Source organism: Oncorhynchus nerka, linkage group LG18 (assembly GCF_034236695.1).
Source record: "Oncorhynchus nerka isolate Pitt River linkage group LG18, Oner_Uvic_2.0, whole genome shotgun sequence".
Classification (NCBI taxonomy): domain Eukaryota; kingdom Metazoa; phylum Chordata; class Actinopteri; order Salmoniformes; family Salmonidae; genus Oncorhynchus; species Oncorhynchus nerka.
Genome location: NC_088413.1, coordinates 65,750,691 through 65,771,257, shown reverse-complemented (window position 1 = coordinate 65,771,257; position 20,567 = coordinate 65,750,691). Strand labels below are relative to the sequence as shown.

General features: G+C 48.4%; 1 protein-coding gene across 2 annotated transcripts in view; it reads right to left on the bottom strand.

The window, feature by feature from the left end:
* Positions 1-20,567, bottom strand: part of LOC115146348 (peroxidasin-like) — a 92,989-nt gene that overhangs the window by 44,093 nt on the left and 28,329 nt on the right. The window contains exons 4-7 of one of the 2 annotated variants that reach the window (XM_029688376.2): positions 12,764-12,835; positions 9,745-9,816; positions 7,310-7,381; positions 3,570-3,739 (exon numbers count right to left, since the gene is read on the bottom strand). In XM_029688376.2, coding sequence (XP_029544236.2) covers positions 3,570-3,739; positions 7,310-7,381; positions 9,745-9,816; positions 12,764-12,835 — 386 coding nt within the window. The remainder of the gene's footprint in view (positions 1-3,569; positions 3,740-7,309; positions 7,382-9,744; positions 9,817-12,763; positions 12,836-20,567) is intronic. The other variant, XM_065004272.1, reaches the window with a different exon arrangement.

Below are 20,567 nucleotides of genomic sequence, written 5' to 3'. Positions count from 1 at the left end.
TAGATGTCCTGGATGGCAGAAAGCTTGGCCCCAGTGATGTACTGGTTCGTTCGCACTCCCCTCTGTAGCGCCTTACAGTCAGAGGCTGAGCACTTGTCATACCAGGCAGTGATTCAACCAGTCAGGATGCACTCGATGGTGTAGCTGTAGAACCTTTTGAGGATCTGAGGACTCATGCCAAACCTTTTCAATCTCCTGAGGGGTAATAGGTTTTGTCATTCCCTCTTCATGACTGTCTTGGTGTGTTTGGACCATGATAGTTCGTTGGTGATGTGGACACCAATGTACTTGAAGCTCTCAACCTGCTCCATTGCAGCCCCGTCAATGAGAATGGGGGCGTGCTCGGTACTCTTTTTCCTGTAGACCACAATCATTAACTTACTGTTCTTGGGCACAGGCACTATGGTGGTCTGCTTAAAACATGTTGCTATTACAGACTCGGACAGGGAGAAGTTGAAAATGTCAGTGAAGATACTAGCTAGTTGGTCAGCGCATGCTCGCAGTACACGTCCTGGTAATCCGTCTGGCACTGCAGCCTTGTGAATGTTGACCTGTCTAAAGGTCTTACTCATATTGGCTGCGGAGAGCGCGATCACACAGTCTTCCGGTACAGCTGATGCTCTCATGCATGTTTCAGTGTTATTTGCCTCGAAGTGAGCATTGAAGTAGTTTAGCTCGTCCGGTAGTCTCGTGTCACTGGGCAGCTCTCAGCTGTGCTTCCCTTTGTAGTCTGTAATGGTTTGCAGGCCCTGCCACATTCGAAGAGCGTCAGAGCCGGTGTAGTATGACTCGATCTTAGTCCTGTATTGACGCTTTGCCTGTTTGATGGTTCGTCGGAGGGCATAGTGGTATTTCTTATAAGCTTCCGGGTTAGAGACCCGCTCTTTGAAAACAGCAGCTCTACCCTTTAGCTCAGTGCAGATGCTGCCTGTAGTCCATGGCTTCTCGATGGGGTATATACGTACAGTCACTGTGGGGATGATGTCATCGATGCACTTATTGATGAAGCCAATGACAGATATGGTGTACTCCTCAATGCCATTGGAGGAATCCCGGAACATATTCCAGTCTGTGCTATTAAACAGTCCTGTAGCTTAGCATCTGCTTCATCTGACCACTTTTTTATTGATCTAGTCACTAGTGCTTCCTGCTTTAAGTTTTGCGTGTAAGCAGGCAGCAGGAGGATGGAATTATGGTCAGATTTGCCAAATGGAGGGTGAGGGACAGCTTTGTATTCATATCTGTGTGTGGAGTATAGGTGGTCCAGAATTATTTTCCTGTTGCTGATAGAAATTTGGTAAAACTGATTTATGATTCCCTGCATTAAAGTCCTCGGCTACTAGGAGCGCCGCCTCTGGGTGAGTGTTTTCTTATTCCGCTTATGGCCGAATACAGCTCATTCAATGCTGTCTTAGTGCCAGTCTCTGACTGTGGTGGTATGTAAAACAGCTACAAAGAATATAGATGAAAACTCTCTCGGTAGGTAATGTGGTTTGCAGCTTATCATGAGATACTCTACCTCAGGTGAGCAATAGGTTGAGACTTCCTTAGATTTCATGCACCAGCTGTTGTTTACAAAAATATATAGACCCTTGTCCGCTTGTCTTACTAGACGCCGCTGTTCTATCCTGCCGGTACATTTTATAACCAGCCAGCTGCTGGTGATATTGTCGTCTTCAGCCAAGACTCTGTGGCTGTTGTGCACCAGGGCCTCCCACTCCTCTTTATTCTGGTTAGCGCCAGTTTGCACTGTTTTGTGAAGGGAGTAGTACACAGCGTTGTACGAGATCGTCAGTTTCTTGGCAATTTCCTCGCATGGAATAGCCTTGATTCCTCAGAACAAGAATAGACTGACGAGTTTCAAGGTCTTTGTTTCTGAGCCTGTAAGCCTGTAAGCCTGAAACCCACAAATGCTGATGCTCCAGATACTCAACTATTCTACAATAATCATTTACAACATTAACAATGTCTACACTGTATTTCTGCTCAATTTGATGTTATTTTAATGGACAAAGATGTACTTTTCTTTCAAAAACAAGAACATTTCTAAATGACCACAAAATTTTGAACAGTAGTTTATAAACAGCTTGTTATATTCCTCACATCTATGAGCTCTCCTCCGCTCACCTTTTCCTTTCGCTTGTAGATTTCAATACACAACACATTAGCTATCTGTGACCATGCAAAAAAAACAGCCTAGATCATTGTCACCATATTAGCTAAAGTAACATCATCAACTATTATTTACCCTTATTTTTCCAGTTAAGTTGTCTGAGAACACATTCTAATTTACAGCAACAACCTGGGGAATAGTTACAGGGGAGAGGAGGGGGATGAATGAGCCAATTGTAAGCTGGGGATGATTAGGTGGCCCTGATGGTATGAAGGTCAGATTGGGATTTTAGCCAGGACACTAGGGTTAACACCCATACTCTTACAATAAGTGCCATGGGATCTTGAGTGACCACAGAGAGGCAGCACACCTGTTTATCATCCAATAGACAGCACCCTACCCAGGGCAATGTCCTCAATCACTGCCCTGGGAGATTGTGTAAGACCAGCGGAAAGAGTGCCTCCTACTGGCCCTACAACCCCACTTCCAGCAGCATCTGGTCTCCCATCCAGGAACTGACCAGTACCAACACTGCTTAGCTTCAGAAGAAAGCCAGCAGTGGGATCCAGGAGGCAGGCTACTGGGTTCTGGTGCTCAGAGCAGTGGCAGAGCAGTGGCATGCTACCCAGCCCAGGACCTCATCTGCTGGGGCCGTGGTGAAACAACAGCTGGCTGGAGAACACAGACCATCCCCAGTAGAGACAATGCAGACAGGACACAGACAGACAGACAGACAGACAGACAGACAGACAGACAGACAGACAGACAGACAGACAGACAGACAGACAGACAGACAGACAGACAGACAGACAGACAGACAGACAGACAGACAGACAGACAGACAGACAGACAGACAGACAGACAGACAGACAGACAGACAGACAGACAGACAGACAGACAGACAGACAGCAGGGACCCACATGGAGAAATCCCCTGTCAACAGCTAAAGGGACAGGTAAGGCTTTATGTGGCTAGTGAGTTGGGGTTTCAGTGAAGTGGATGGTATGTGAAAGAAGGGATCAGTGTGTTTACACGGACCTCGGAGTGTGAGCCACTGTTTTTGCCACAGTTAAAATATTCTGCACAGCTGGCTAAGTGAGCGCAGGTTGACGTTTATTGTCATGAATCTGACCCTAGAGGCAGAACTCTGCGATTTCTGATAGATAGGTCCGCTGCAAAAAATTGGCTTTTTGGTCTTAATTTAAGGTTAAGTTCAGGCATTAGGGTTAGCAGCAGAGTTAAGGTTAGGGTTAAGGTTAAGGTTAAAATCAGATTGATGTGACTTTGTGGCTGTGGCAGCTGGTAACCACTCTGCAGAGCTGCCTCCAAAACAAGATTCATGACAATAAATGCCAACCTACTAAGTGAGCATGAGTGTGTGCGCGCATGTGTGTTGTGTACGTAATGTGTGTGTGTGTGCGTGTGTAAGCACAGGCGCCTGTGTGTGTGTCCTCACCACAGTTGAGCTCCTCAGCGGTGAGTGTGGCCACAGATCGTCCCTGCAGCCGTCTGGGGTAGTCACAGGTGGCAGCAGCCTGGGCGTTGCCTGACTCAGCATACTGCTTCAACAGGTCAGCCAGCCACAGCAGCTCACAGTCACAGTTCAGAGTGTTAGAGTCCAGACGCCTGCACACAGAGCGAGAGCGAGAGTGAGGATGAGAGAAAAATAGAGAGACCGTGAGAGGAAGAGAGAGGAGAGAGAGAAACAGAGAGTGAGTGAGCGAGAGCATGAGAGAGAGAGCATGAGAGAGCGAGAGAGAGAGAGATAGCGAGAGAGAGAGAGAGAGAGAGAGAGAGAGAGAGAAAGAAAGAAAGAAAGAAAGAAAGAAAGAAAGAAAGAAAGAAAGAAATAAAGCGTTTGTGAGAAAGAAAGAGTGAGGGGAAGAGAGAGAGAGAGCGACAGAGAGAGAGAGGGGTGGGAGTGAGGGGAAGAGAGAGAGAACGTGAGAGAGAGAGAGAGCGACAGAGAGAGAGAGAGGGGTGGGAGTGAGGGGAAGAGAGAGAGAACGTGAGAGAGAGAGAGAGCGACAGAGAGAGAGAGTGGTGGAGTGAGGGGAAGAGAGAGAGAACGTGAGAGAGAGAGAGCAACAGAGAGAGAGAGTGAGAGTGAGGGGAAGAGAGAGAGAGTGACAGAGAGAGAGCGACAGAGAGAGAGAGTGAGGGGAAGAGTGAGGGGAAGAGAGAGAGAGAGTGACTGAGAGAGGGGGGTGGGATAGATTACAGTATTACAGACCATCTCATGCCTGTTTATAATAGTGCTCTAAATATAGCGTTTTAGCTGTTTTTAATGACCTGTTTGTCAGTGTATCCTGCACCTGCACAAAGCTGTGAGATTGTATGGGTAAACATTTTGACTGGTGTCAGTAATGGGCTGAGTCTGTCTGGAGTCAGTACTGGGCTGAATCAGTCTGGAGTCAGTAGTGGACTGAGTCTGTCTGGAGTCAGTAGTGGACTGAGTCTGTCTGGAGTCAGTACTGGGCTGAATCAGTCTGGAGTCTATCTGTAGTCTGAGTCTGCCTGGAGTCAGTAGTGGGCTGAGTCTGTCTGGAGTCAGTAGAAGGCTGAGTCTGTCTGGAGTCAGTAGTGGGCTGAGTCTGTCTGGAGTCTGAGTCTGTCTGGAGTCAGTAGTGGGCTGAGTCTGTCTGGAGGCTGAGTCTGTCTGGAGTCAGTAGAAGGCTGAGTCTGTCTGGAGTCAGTAGAAGGCTGAGTCTGTCTGGAGTCTGAGTCTGTCTGGAGTCAGTAGTGGGCTGAGTCTGTCTGGAGTCAGTAGAAGGCTGAGTCTGTCTGGAGTCAGTAGTGGGCTGAGTCTATCTGGAGTCAGTAGAAGGCTGAGTCTGTCTGGAGTCAGTAGTGGGCTGTGTCTGTCTGGAAGGTAGAGTAAATCCTTTCTGGCTGCTCACCAGTGTGGACTGAGACTGGCAAAACACGCACACATGCACACACACAGCTATGCCACACAGCTATGCCACACAGCTAGGCCACACAGCTAGGCCCAGCTCAGTCCAAACACTGACTCAGCATGGCCTTTTTGGGAGAACTCCTTTCCTGCTGTGGGAAACTGTCTCTCTGCTCCAGAGTACAGATTGGCTGGCACTTCATTTTCTATTTATCCTTTCTTCTACTGGTCTCTTCAGGTTTCAGGGAGATTTGTACATTCCAGGAGACAGTAATATCCTCATTTAATCTGATTCCACTCTGAACATCCTCCAAATCTGAGTGCTGTAATAATCAGAGGGAAATATTGTTTTTGAATCCCATTCCTCCCACGTTGCCAGTTGTCGTATCTGTCTACTGTACCTCTCAACCACAGCATACTGGTTCTGGGTTCAACACATCTTGGAAGTATTTTTCAGAGTAAGATGTTGAAAAGGGGAAGAACGTAATAGGGGAAGGTAAAACTCTGATCCTAATGTACTGCCTGTCCGCTGATCCTAATGTACTGCCTGTCCACTGATCCTAATGTACTGCCTGTCCACTGATCCTAATGTACTGCCTGTCCACTGATCCTAATGTACTGCCTGTCCGCTGATCCTAATGTACTGCCTGTCCACTGATCCTAATGTACTGCCTGTCCGCTGATCCTAATGTACTGTCTGTCCACTGATCCTAATGTACTGCCTGTCCGCTGATCCTAATGTACATTTACATTACATTTAAGTCATTTAGCAGACGCTCTTATCCAGAGCTGCCTGTCCACTGATCCTAATGTACTGCCTGTCCGCTGATCCTAATGTACTGCCTGTCCGCTGATCCTAATGTACTGCCTGTCCACTGATCCTAATGTACTGCCTGTCTACTGATCCTAATGTACTGTCTGTCCGCTGATCCTAATGTACTGCCTGTCCACTGATACTAATGTACTGCCTATCCGCTGATCCTAATGTACTGCCTGTCCACTGATCCTAATGTACTGCCTGTCCACTGATCCTAATGAACTGCCTGTCCTCTGATCCTAATGTACTGCCTGTCCACTGATCCTAATGTACTGCCTGTCCACTGATCCTAATGTACTGCCTGTCCGCTGATCCTAATGTACTGCCTGTCCGCTGATCCTAATGTACTGCCTGTCCACTGATACTAATGTACTGCCTATCCGCTGATCCTAATGTACTGCCTGTCCACTGATCCTAATGTACTGTCTGTCCACTGATCCTAATGAACTGCCTGTCCACTGATCCTAATTTACTGCCTGTCCGCTGATCCTAATATACTGCCTGTCCACTGATACTAATGTACTGCCTGTCCACTGATCCTAATGTACTGCCTGTCCGCTGATCCTAATGTACTGCCTGTCCACTGATCCTAATGTACTGCCTGTCCACTGATCCTAATGTACTGCCTGTCCGCTGATCCTAATGTACTGCCTGTCCGCTGATCCTAATTTACTGCCTGTCCACTGATCCTAATGAACTGCCTGTCCGCTGATCCTAATGTACTGCCGGTCCACTGATCCTAATGTACTGCATGTCCACTGATCCTAATGTACTGCCTGTCCGCTGATCCTAATGTACTGCCTGTCCGCTTATCCTAATGTACTGCTTGTCCGCTGATTTTAATGAACTGCCTGTCTGCTGATCCTAATGTACTGCTGGTCCACTGATCCTAATGTACTGCCTGTCCGCTGATCCTAATGTACTGCCTGTCCGCTGATCCTAATGTACTGCCTGTCCGCTGATCCTAATGTACTGCCTGTCCGCTGATCCTAATGTCCTGCCTGTCCGCTGATCCTAATGTACTGCCTGTCCGCTGATCCTAATGTACTGCCTGTCCGCTGATCCTAATGTACTGCCTGTCCGCTGATCCTAATGTACTGCCTGTCCGCTGATCCTAATTTACTGTCTGTCCACTGATCCTAATGTCCGCTCCCTCACAGCCAAAGCCAAGGATGTTCAAATCTTACCTTGGGAGGTCCAAAGTACCGCTTTTTTTCTGTTCTGCTTGATAATTCATTGCACCCAACCGGTGTCATGGGTTTAACTCAGTCCATGATTAGAGGGGAAGAAAAAAAAAGCAATTGAATTGGCTTCGTGGTCCAGATTTGAATTTGAGGGGCCTAGACAGAGAGGTGTACTGTCGAAACACAGCTCGTATTCTCCCCCCTGACACCTCTGTGTAATGGAAGTCATATGTTGGTGGATAAGCATTCTCAGACAACACAATAGCTGCCCTGTGCATGCACCTTGTCAGTGAACTTACAGTCTCTTCATGGACTGGAGATGGGAGAAGGTCCCCAGCACGAGATGGGTAATTCTGTTGTTGTGCAAAAACCTGCAGGAGAAAAAGAGAGAGGGACAGACACAGACAATCAGATAAAGTCATAGATAATTATAGACTTCATGCTGTGTGCAATGTGTACATCTGACAGACTGTTGAGTAGGTTGACAGGGGTTGAGCTCTAAACGGATTGATCTCTATGCATCATGCCTATAAGCTACAGCATGTCACAGTGTCAACAAGCACATAAGGTTAGTGACTCATGAGTCATGTGTATATTTACTATGGATTACTTGAGCTTACTACTTTGACATGACTTCTAGACATTACTTACAGCATCAGACCCTTTGATGTAGGCCCGCAGGCTCATATTGGGAGCCATATGTTTTTTGCAAGACGGCCATTTGACGATTTTGTATCATTATTTTGATCTGGGTTAAGAAATATGATCAGTTTACTACACATGACACATGATCAAGGCTCCCGTCCATGACCCCTTCCTTCACAACCATACAACCATCTTACAGGAAGATTACATTCTGGATCGAAAACTGATGACAGATAAATTAATAAATAAGGCTATGTTTATGGAAACATTTTCCCCAAACAACGCCAACAAACCTCTCAATTTCGTGGTATCCAATTGTTAGTAATTACTATCTTGTCTCATCGCTACAACTCCAATACGGGCTCAGGAGAGACAAAGGTCGAAAGCCATGTGTCCCAACCCAACCAAGCACTGCTTCTTTAACAGCGCGTCTCCAACCCGGAAGCCAGCCACACCAATGTGTCGGAGGAAACACCGTGCACCTGGCTACCTTGGTTAACGCACACTGCGCCCGGCCCGCCACAGGAGTCGCTGGTGCGCGATGAGACAAGGATATCCCTACCGGCCAAACCCTCCCTAACCCGGACGACGCTAGGCCAATTGTGTGTCACCCCACGGACTTCCCGGTCGTGGCCGGCTGCGACAGAGCCTGGGCACGAAACCAGAGTCTCTGGTGGCCCAGCTAGCGCTGCGATGCAGTGCCCTAGACCAGTGCACCACCCGGGAGGCCCAAACCTCCATATTTGTTAGCAATCACCATAAATCAAAAGAAACAACAAGACGTTTTCCTTCTTATTCTTTTCTTCAATCCACAGGAAATAGATACATCTTCCAGACTTCTCTTGTCCATGAACTAGCGAGACTGGGCAATCTGTTTTCATGGAGATCTTCCCCTACAAACGTTCCAGAATCAGTGCACCTGGGAATTCCTTCCCCTTTTCCATCCGTGTGCAGGCGGCTCCTCTCTGGGGAGGGTTGGGAACGTGTGTGGCAGGATTCCAGGTGTAGCCAATAAACACTGAGAGAAGGAGGAATTCAGCTCTGGCGTGAAAGCATGAAAACAGAGGCCAGCCGGCCGGTCAGCCATCCATCCAGCCAGCCATCCATCCATCCATATGGCAGAAGGTCCAGGTCCAGTGGGGTAGCAAGAGTCTGACACAGTTCACTGAATGTCAACACCCACTCTATTCATCCACTGAATCTACTGCTACTTCAATAATACAGTTGTTTTATTTCATTTGTCCCCTCATAGTGTTCCTTTCTCGTAAATCCCCCTTATGTTGTGTCACGAGAGTTGATATCTCTCCAGACACACGGCACAGGTGTTATCAGTGGACCCTCTGGCCCTGTAGGGTAACCAGCTGACCTGGGCTCTCAACTTCTGTCCTACACAGCACGTAGAGGTCTGATAAGTCGGTGGAGAACACACACGCACACAGACCTCTGAAGTCGTAACAGGTTGTGGGCCCTTTCAGAATACCTATGAGAAGGACCCTGAGTTTGAACGGTTGGGAGGAGTACCAGACAGACGGCAGAGTGAGGGCTCTGGGAAAATACAGCCAAACACATGCGCTGGGCACATTTATCCCTGTCCAGTCTGTCCTCATAGCTATTTACCCGTAACAGACAAACAGCTTTAAAAATGGCCCATTAGACCTCAAGAGACTTGTTGAGGAGATTAGCTGTCCTGATGGAGGACGAAGGCATCTCAGAACATTGAAAGGTCATCCAACAGTTGTACTGCTTTGAAAAGCCCCACTTAAAGTCCAGCATCATGACAAACACATAGGGCTCTGTCAGTTGGGAACAGTGCATTCTATTCCCAGTACATTATGTAGTCTATTTCGTGGGGTTTGAAGTATATTTACCAGCATGTATACGATGTAAAGTCTGTTCTGCACTCAGTTCAGCTCAGGTAGAAGACTGACGGCGACAAGCACGTACAAGCCACAACAAATCATTCTATCATTTGGAGAGTTGTCCTATTGTTTGTTTAAGATGCATCACTCCATCATTTAGAAAAATGAGAAGCGTAGAGTAAGAACGCCACTTGGTATAATAGAGTGAAAGGAGAAGATAGTGGACTTACAGGCGTTCAAGCTTTGGGAGTTGGGTGAAGGATTCCGGTTCTAAGGACTCAATGTTGTTGAAGTGCAGGTACCTGGAAGAGAAAAGATCGTTGCCACAGCACAGTATCACCAGATTAGGATGAATCATAACTCAGAACTAATGGCAAGAAACAGCAAGGTTAGACAAATGAAATATGAACTCCAATTACTCACTGAACAGTAACTTTTAGGTTCAGCGACATATTTGCTTATTAAACAGACAAAGCAACAGTCAAAGCAAGCAAACGTTGAGCCAAGCTGCACTCATCAGCAATAAAAGACATGATGACGATCTTGTGCAATAGTGGATATAGCACAAGATCCACTTACTACACTATAGGTAGACAGGTAGCCTAGCGCTTAAGAGCATTGGGCCAGTAACTGAAAGGTCACTGGTTCGAATCCCCAAATAGGCTAAGTGAAAGATCTGTCGTTATGCCCTTGAGTGAGGCACTTGACCCTAATTGCTCTGCATAAGAGCGTCTGCCACATGACTCATATGTAAAATAAATGCATTAAGACTTTGGCACAGCACACAAGCTTTACTAATAGAGGCCTCAGTTTGACACAGCCGACGATCTTAGTGAAGGACGTCTGGTTGATATCCAACCTAAGATTTCCTGCATCTGTCTAAAAGAGATTTAGGGTGTTGTCTTCTCTCATCAGAGAGTAGCGGTGTTAAGGCTGGCCAGGGGACGGTCCAAGGACAACACGACACTGGACAGCCAAGAGGAATTACACAGACAACCATATTTCATCTCTGAGAGAGGAAGAGAGAGAACTTGGCAACAGACGTATAGCCCTGTAATCACAGCCAGTTGATGTATGTGAGTCACAAGTCAGTGATTTAACAACATCAAATGTAAACATGTCTAACCTGACAGTTAAAGCACAGTGTAATAGAACAAAGCGTTACAAGACATTTCAAGCACCAAATTGAGACTTATTGTGACAAGGAACTATTGTTGATATATGTTGAAGAGGAGCAGAAACGTGCTTACTGTACATTTCTACTCATGTTCTGTATTCTCTTGGGCATTAAATGACTTTCTAGGCATGTTCGAATTGAACATATTCAACAACAAGCCAAAATGCTAGTAAAAATCCTCTCATTTAAATAGCAGGGGAACGAAGGACATTAAATCCGAGACTGGCGGTACTTTAAAGAAATGTTTATTCCCTCCCAACCTAACCTACGGCTTGAATAGCATATTTGAAGACCAACAGAATAGCAGAGGGCCATTAAAGTGGTTCAGAACTTATCACCCACGCATAAGACCCTTCATTCCTGTATCAAAACTCAAACCAGCTGCAGGGCAAAGAGCCTGGACTTTGATTTGGTTTTGCTTCATGAATAGTCATTTGTTCAGTGGCTATGCATGTGGTTATGGAGGGAATAACAGCCACGAGGCCTTTCCCTAGGATCAACCACCACCATCGGCTGTGAGGGGGAAGATACATGTTAGCCATTTTTCTTTTGGTGTAGTTTAGACACAAACGGCCTACATGGAGGACATGACTTTGCTAAATATAGTATCCAGTAATATCAACCCTTTTTAGACTGATGTCAGTGTACCTCTATAAGATTGACATATGAAGGCAACTTGATGTTTTATTTATTCCACCTTTATATAACCAGGTAGGCTAGTTGAGAACAAGTTCTCATTCGCAACTGCGACCTGGCATGTGATATATATAGCTACCCAGAAGGATTAGGGTTAACCAACAATAGTAGTCTCACTGAGTGCAGCCTTTTCCAACAGTTGAAGGACTTTTGGCATCTACTATTGGCTGAAAGAAGGCCATTTCAGTTCAATGACATTGGAGGTCTATGTGTGACAATAATCAGATGTGATCCTCTATACACGTTTATATCTTACTCTGCATGGACAGTTTGCTTTGTTGGAAGTTTTGTATGAGCACACATTCACCGGACACATTTCACAAATCATAAAATCGTTACATCAATAAAGAGTTAAAAAAAAAATTATAATTAAAATTAATCTATTTTTTGGAATGTTTTGAACATTTTCAACAAGGTTGCAAGTTCAAATCCCCGAGCTGACAAGGTACAAATCTGTCGTTCTGCCCCTGAACAGGCAGTTAATCCACTGTTCCTAGGCCCTCATTGAAAATAAGAACTTGTTCTTAACTGACTTGTCTAGTTAAATAAAGGTAAAATAAATTAAAAAATAAACATATTCAAGTCATTAAGATGACATGCAATTTGGTAAAGGTGTTATAATGATAGCTTAAGGTCACATTTATATAGATTTTGAGCCACCCTTTCTCATGCTGATACTGAAAGTATGTCTCACAAGCACATGTAATAACAACATGGTGACCTCTACCACTCTGCTTGGGAAATGCGTGGGGACCCTCTATGAAATAACAGAACTAGCGCATAATACAACTAGATTGACAAACGCAACTAAGGTCAAGAGTGAGACAAGTAGTCAGTGTACAGTAGTCCCCACAGAGGATGTAAGACACACAGAGAAGGGCAAGCTGTGCATGGGGCAAGCAGGAGCTGGATCTGTAGTCTGAAGCACATGAAGCCAAGGCCTGCTTGAGTCTGCATCTGCTTAGCTACAGTACAGCTGGGGTAAGGCAGGGCAGGGGAGGGGAGGGGCAGAGCAGGGGAGGGTCAGGACAGGGGCAAGGCAGGCACAGGGCAGGGCAGGAGCAAGGCAGTGGAAGGCGAGGGGCAGGGCAGGGCAGGACAGAGGCAGGGCTGGTGCAGGGCTGGGGATCTCATGCTCTAGCTTTATGCATTAGGACAATGAGACATGCTACTCATTGCAGGGGTTCATAAGGTCAGTGCAACATACAAGGGTGAGTGTATACATGGCATGCATAGTGGCTGTATGACAGTGGGGGCTTGGGGGGTCGCAAGGAGGACGTTTGGACAGACGGACAGATCAGATATGAAGGTGCAGAGGGGAAGGGGAGGAAGAGGTTGAGTAGGAGGAAGAGGAGGACGAGGAGGTGGTCACTTACAGTTGCTCTAGAGAGCCAAGTCCCTTAAATGCTTGTCTGTCAATTGATTGGATTTCATTCTTGTACAAATAGCTGAAAGGAAAAATAATCAGTAACATTAGTCAAACACACAGCGGATCAAATGAATTCTCTCTAGTTCCTAAGAAAATGACAGAATGTCTTAGCTCAATAGTTACCGTATGACAGTAAAACCAACTTAATGGGATCAATATTTTAAAAACTCTGTTTTCACAATACATGAACAACAGCTACAGTATATCACTGCACGGCTGCACCTTTACCTAGATGACAAATGTAAAGCAGTTGATGCACAATGTGCAGAGCTGAGCAAAATGTGAGTAATGTTTGAAAAGCACTTCATAAATAAAGTTATTGTTGTTTGTTACCAAAAGAGACTCACAGCTCAAATCACAAAGATGGTCAATGTTGTCGATGTCAATACATACAAATAAAATGCTCATCATTACTTGCATAACATACATGTACAAAAATACATCACAAAAAGAAAAGTGTGTATGGAAACAAGTCTGAACAGAATATACAGTATGACAGAGGGTCGCTGGGTTCCTCAAAGTTCATTGACATCTTCCAAAAAATATAACTGGAACTCTGTAATGTTCCAGAACATTGAAAGAAAAACATCACATGACATGTCTGTGTTTTCCCTCCCTCTAACATGACAGAGAGATGTGACACTAGAATAGCAATGGCTTAGGGCAATCTCCCCTTTCATCCTCTACTCATCTCCAGTTCCTTTACATTGATGGGTAGTTGATGAGAGATTCACGTGCTCTCAGCAAATATGACGCAATGTGGGCCTATGGAAAAATAAACTGTTCCGCTTACTCCATCTTCCTCTATCAGGGCTCTCACGTCACTCAGAGAGCATATTTTCCTTACTAAACGTTACATGTCAACAAGGATCATGAGGCAAATTGAACATACATATTGTCAAAGAGTGTTCAAGTGAGTAGGCCTACAGTTATTGGTGAAACTAAAAGAATCATGCAGCTCCACAGCCAAAGCACTGTGGACTTGTTGCTGTAACACTACGGAGTCTAGCTCAATGTTTAGCTTATCTTGGTTTACAGGGAGCGTGTGTGGAGAGCTTCAAGTTCCTTGGTGTTCATATCACTAAGGACCTATCATGGTGCAAACACACCCACACAGTCATGAAGAAGACACGACAACGCCTCTTCCCCCTCAGGAGGCTGAAAAGATTTGGCCTTTGTCCTCAGATCCTCTAAAAGTTCTACAGCTGCATCATTGTGAGTATTTTGACTGGCTGCATCACCAGTGATATGGCAGCTGCTTGACATCCGACTGTAAGGCGCTACAGAGGGTAATGCATACCAGAGGAGGCTGGTGGGGGGAGCTATAGGAGGACAGGCTCATTGTAATGACTGGAATGTAATAAGTGGAACAGTATCAAACATACAGTACCATTCAAAAGTTTGGACCAACCTAGTCATTCAAGGGATTTTCTTTATTTTTTACTCTTGTCTACATTGTAGAATAATAGTGAAGACATCAGAACTATGAAATAACACATATGGAATCATGTTTTAACCAAAAAAGTGTTAAACAAATCAACATATATTTTATATTTGAGGTTCTTCAAAGTAGCCACATTTTGCCTTGTGGAATTGGAGATGAGTGGGAGTGGAGTTGCTGGGCAGGGGATAGGATGATGGTCAAAGATAAAAGTTTAAAAAAATAAAACATAACAAAAAATGAGTTTGAATGACACTGACGGGTAGTGTTGTTACAGCTAATGCCAATTTGCCTGAGACTGATGCCGTGCTGGTGTTTGTACACATGCATATACACACACACTCATTCAAATGCACACATGTGCACATACACGGACACACACATGTAAATAGTGCCATACATGCACACAAACATATTCAGTTGGCCTTGCTGTTATGATTTTTGTTGTCCTTGATGTCTTTGTTTTTTTACATTGTTGTTTTCTGTTTTCCTTTCTCTTTAGTTTATTTTGTTGGTTGTTGGTGAATCGGGGGGTCTTTGGGGTGGGGAATGGATTTTTTCTCCATATTTTTTCTGGGGGTGGACTGTGGGGGGTATCTTGGAGGGCTGGTGACCTGGCGGTTGGGAGCTTGGGCCGGTGGCTGATGGATCGCTGGTTCGGGTCCCTGTTTTTGACCTGGGAGATCTGTTGACATGCCCTTGAGCAGGTCGTTGACCCTGGTTACGTTTGTGTTTATATTGTATACTGCAAGTATATTGTATGTTTTAAATATTCAATAAACAATAAATAATACAAAAGAAAGGTTCAGAAGAGACTGGTTGAATCCAATTGCTGCAAAGAAACCATTACTAAAGGACAGCAATAATAGGAAGAGACTTGCTTTGGCCGGAAAAAATACGAGCAATGGACATTGTCCTTTGGTCTGATGAGTCCAAATTTGAGATTTTTGCTTCCAGCCGCCATGTCTTTGTGAGACGCAGAGTAGGTGAATGGATCATCTCCGCATGTGTGATTCCCACCGTGAAGCATGGAGGAGGAGGTGGAATTGTGTGGGGGGGCTTTGCTGGTGACACTGTTGGTGATTTATTTAGAATTCAAGGCAAACTTCACAAGCCTGGCTACCACAGCATTCTGCACCGAAATGCCATACCATCTGGTTTGCGCTTAGTGGGACTATCATTTGTCTTTCAACAGGACAATGTCCCAACACACCTCCAGGGTGGAGTGATAGAGTGCTGCATCAGATGACCTGGCCTCCACAATCACCGACCTCAAACCATTTGAGATGGTTTGGGATGAGTTGGACCGCAGAGTGAAGGAAAAGCAGCCAACAAGTGCTCAGCATATGTGGGAAGTCCTTAAAGACTGTTGGAAAAACATCCCAGGTGAAGCTGGTTCAGAGAATGCCAAGAGTGTGCAAGGCTGTCATCAAGGCAAAGGGTGGCTACTTTGAAGAACCTCAAATATAAAATATATTTTGATTTGTTTGATTGAAATCCGACTTGATTTGTGTGTGAGAGATTGTGCTGAGGCCTGGAAGTGTGGGGTCTGCGTGGGAAACCGGATGGATTCGGAAGCTGTGGGGTCAACCCTCAAGGGGAAGAATACTGAGATATCTTGCTTGAATAACCCCAAAGCTTCTGTGACCTCGTACTCACACAGTTCAATGAGAACTCAACTGACCCGCCATTTTGTAGAAGAAGAGGAAGAAGGTTAGCTGCTAAGGTACACAATAGTACATTTTGGTAGACAGAAGCTGCTAAGGTACACAATAGTACATTTTGGTAGACAGAAGCTGCTAAGGTACACAATAGTACATTTTGGTAGACAGAAGCTGCTAAGGTACACAATAGTACATTTTGGTAGACAGAAGCTGCTAAGGTACACAATAGTACATTTTGGTAGACAGAAGCTGCTAAGGTACACAAGTGTATATTTTGGTAGACACACACACACACACACACACACACACACACACACACACACACACACACACACACACACACACACACACACACACACACACACACACACACACACACACACAGACACACACACAGACACACACACACACACACACACACACACACACACACACACACACACACACACACACACACACACACACACACACACACACACACAGACACACACAGACACACACACAGACACACACACACACACACAGACACACACACACACACACAGACACACACACACACACACACAGACACACACACACACACACACACACTGGTAAAAGAGAAATTGGTCATCAAATATAATGAATTAAAATGCCTTTCTTTGTTCAATGGAAACAAAGTGAAACGATTTCCGCCATTTTACTCTGACTGTACACCCACACACGTGTTGTGAAACAGAAGGAGATAGACATTACTCCTCACCGACAATTACAAAATACTGAGAAGAACCCAAGGCCTGTGAAGTAATCTCTGTTCTTTACCATCTAATGACATTTCTAACTATGCAACCTGACAAAATGCCAGCCTAAAACTCAATCAGAACTCCACAGAACAAAAACAAAAACAACAGCAACAGAAACCACAACAAACCACAACAGGATATGTGGATTTAGATAAGATATCAGTAGGGCCCTGAGTACCTCCTGACCATGTGACGAACTCAGAGCCCTGGTTAGGCTATAGCCTAAAGATCACATATGGGGGAAAGGTGTGATAGACTAGTGTCCTTCAAGGGGGTGTACTTGTACATCAAGTTGCCTCACGCTACAGTAATAGGAGATAGGCTCCTGGTTCCTATGAGCCGTTCCGGCTGGCACAAGCAAAGACTACCTACTTCTAGATCAAATCAGATGGTCAGAAAAATACTTCTTGCATTAGTCATCATTACCATGAACCATATTCCAGTAACACTAGACCCATTGACCGAGAGCTAACCCTTAAAGGAGCTGTACAGACTTCTGTCAGGTCATACAGTGGAGGGGGATTTACTAGGGGCCAAGTGGAAAGAGGTACTATCTCCCAGGTTATAAGGGCAGGGTGAGCGGGGCCGGGGGGGGGACAATCCCCAGGATATGGGTGCAGTGTGAGAGGGGCCAGGGGGAAGAGGGACAATACCCCAGGATATGGGTGCAGGGTGAGAGGGCCAGGGGGAAGAGGGACAATCCCCCAGGATATGGGTGCAGGGTGAGAGGGGCCATGGGGGGTGGCGACAATCCCCAGGATATGGGTGCAGTGTGAGAGGGGCCAGGGGGAAGAGGGACAATACCCCAGGATATGGGTGCAGGGTGAGAGGGGCCAGGGGAGGAAGAGGAACAATCCCCCAGGATATGGGTGCAGGGTGAGAGGGGCCAGGGGGACAATCCCCAGGATATGGGTACAGGGTGAGAGGGGGAAGAGGCACAATCCCCAGGATATGGGTGCAGGGTGAGCGGGGCCGGGGGGGGGACAATCCCCAGGATATGGGTGCAGTGTGAGAGGGGCCAGGGGGAAGAGGGACAATACCCCAGGATATGGGTGCAGGGTGAGAGGGGCCATGGGGGGGGGGGGTGGCGACAATCCCCCAGGATATGGGTGAAGGGTGAGAGGGGCCAGGGGAGGAAGAGGAACAATCCCCAGGATATGGGTGCAGGGTGAGAGGGGCCAGGGGGACAATCCCCAGGATATGGGTACAGGGTGAGAGGGGGAAGAGGCACAATCCCCAGGATATGGGTGCAGGGTGAGAGGGGCCAGGGGGGACAATCCCCCAGGATATGGGTACAGGGTGAGAGGGGGAAGAGGGACAATCCCCCAGGATATGGGTGCAGGGTGAGAGGGGCCAGGGGGGACAATCCCCCAGGATATGGGTGCAGGGTGAGAGGGGCCAGGGGGGACAATCCCCCAGGATATGGGTGCAGGGTGAGAGGGGCCAGGGGGAAGAGGGACAATCCCCAGGATATGGGTGCAGGGTGAGAGGGGCCAGGGGAGGAGGAGGGACAATCCCCCAGGATATGGGTGAAGGGTGAGAGGGGCCAGGGGGAAGAGGGACAATCCCCCAGGATGTGGGAGCAGGGTGAGATGGGCCAGGGGGGTGACAATCCCCAGGATATGGGTGCAGGGTGAGAGGGGCCATGGGGGGGAGAGGGACAATCCCCAGGATATGGGTGCTGGGTGAGAGGGGCAGGGGGAGGGTAATCCCCAGGATATGGGTGCAGGGTGAGAGGGGCAGGTGGGAGGAAGAGGGACAACCACCCAGAATATGGGTGCAGGGTGAGCGGGGCCAGGGGGGGGACAATCCCCTAGGATATGGGTGCAGGGTGAGAGGGGCAGGGGGAGGAAGAGGGACAATCACCCAGGATATGGGTGCAGGGTGAGAGGGCAAGGGAGGGAAGAGGGACAATCCCCCAGGATATGGGTGCAGTGTGAGAGGGGCCAGGGGGGAAGAGGAACAATCCCCAGGATATGGGTGCAGGGTGAGAGGGGCAGGGGGAGGAAGAGGGACAATCCCCAGGATATGGGTGCAGGGTGAGAGGGGCAGGGGAGGAAGAGGGACAATCACCCAGGATATGGGTGCAGGGTGAGAGGGGCAGGGGAGTGGAAGAGGGACAATCCCCCAGGATATGGGTGCAGGGTGAGAGGGGCAGGGGGAGGAAGAGGGACAATCCCCAGGATATGGGTACAGGGTGAGAGGGGCCAGGGGGGAAGAGGGACAATCCCCCAGGATATGGGTGCAGGGTGAGAGGGTCCAGGGGAAAGAGGAACAATCCCCAGGATATGGGTACAGGGTGAGAGGGGCCAGGATGGGACAATCCCCAGGATATGGGTGCAGGGTGAGAGGGGCCAGGGGGTTCAATCCCCCAGGATATGGGTGCAGGGTGAGAGGGGCCAGGAGGGGAAGAGGGACAATCCCCAGGATGTGGGAGCAGGGTGAGATGGGCCAGGGGGGGGAAGAGGGACAATCCCCCAGGATATGGGTGCAGGGTGAGAGGGGCCATGGGGGGGGAGCGACAATCCGCCAGGATATGGGTGCAGGGTGAGAGGGGCAGGGGAGAGGAAGAGGGACAATCACCCAGGATATGGGTGCAGGGTGAGCGGGGCCGGGGGGGGGGGACGAGGGACAATCCCCTCGGATATGGGTGCAGGGTGAGAGGGGCAGGGGGAGTAAGAGGGACAATCACCCAGGATATGGGTGCAGGGTGAGAGGTGCCAGGGGGAAGAGGAACAATCCCCCAGGATATGGGTACAGGGTGAGAGGGGCCAGGGGGAAGAGGGACAATCCCCAGGATATGGGTGCAGGGTGAGAGGGGCCAGGGGGACAATCCCCCAGGATATGGGTGCAGGGTGAGAGGGGCCAGGGGGGACAATCCCCCAGGATATGGGTGCAGGGTGAGAGGGGCCAGGGGGTTCAATCCCCCAGGATATGGGTGCAGGGTGGGAGGGGCCAGGGGGAAGAGGGACAATCCCCCAGGATGTGGGAGCAGGGTGAGATGGGCCAGGGGGGTGCGACAATCCCCAGGATATGGGTACAGGGTGAGAGGGGCCAGGGGGTTCAATCCCCCAGGGTATGGGTGCAGGGTGAGAGGGGCTAGGGGGGGGCTATCCCCCAGGATGTGCAGGGTGAGGGGCCAGGGGGAAGAGGACAATCCCCAGGATATGGGTGCAGGGTGAGAGGGGCCAGGGGGGGTGAGATGACAATCCCCAGGATATGGGTGCAGGGTGAGCGGGGCCATGGGGGGGGGGTGACAATCCCCAGGACAATCCCCCAGGATATGGGTGCAGGGTGAGAGGGCCAGGGGGAAGAGGGACAATCCCCAGGATGTGGGAGCAGGGTGAGATGGGCCAGGGGGGCGACAATCCCCAGGATATGGGTGCAGGGTGAGCGGGGCCATGGGGGGGGACAATCCCCAGGATATGGGTGCAGGGTGGGAAGGGGCCAGGGGGAAGGGGGGACAATCCCCCCCAGGATATGGGTGCAGGGTGAGAGGGGCCAGGGGGAAGAGGGACAATCCCCCAGGATGTGGGGATGAGATGGGTGCAGGGTGGAGGGGCCATGGGGGGGGGGGTGACAATCCCCAGGATATGGGTGCAGGGTGAGCGGGGCCGGGGGGGGACAATCCCTAGGATATGGGTGCAGGGTGAGAGGGGCCAGGGGGAAGAGGGACAATCCCCCAGGATGCCAGGGGGGGAGCATCCCCAGGGTGAGATGGGCCAGGGGGGAGGACAATCCCCAGGATATGGGTGCAGGGTGAGAGGGGCCAGGGGGGGACAATCCCCCAGGATGTGGAGCAAGGTGGGGAGCGACAATCCCCCAGGATATGGGTGCAGGGTGAGAGGGGCCAGGGGGGACAAT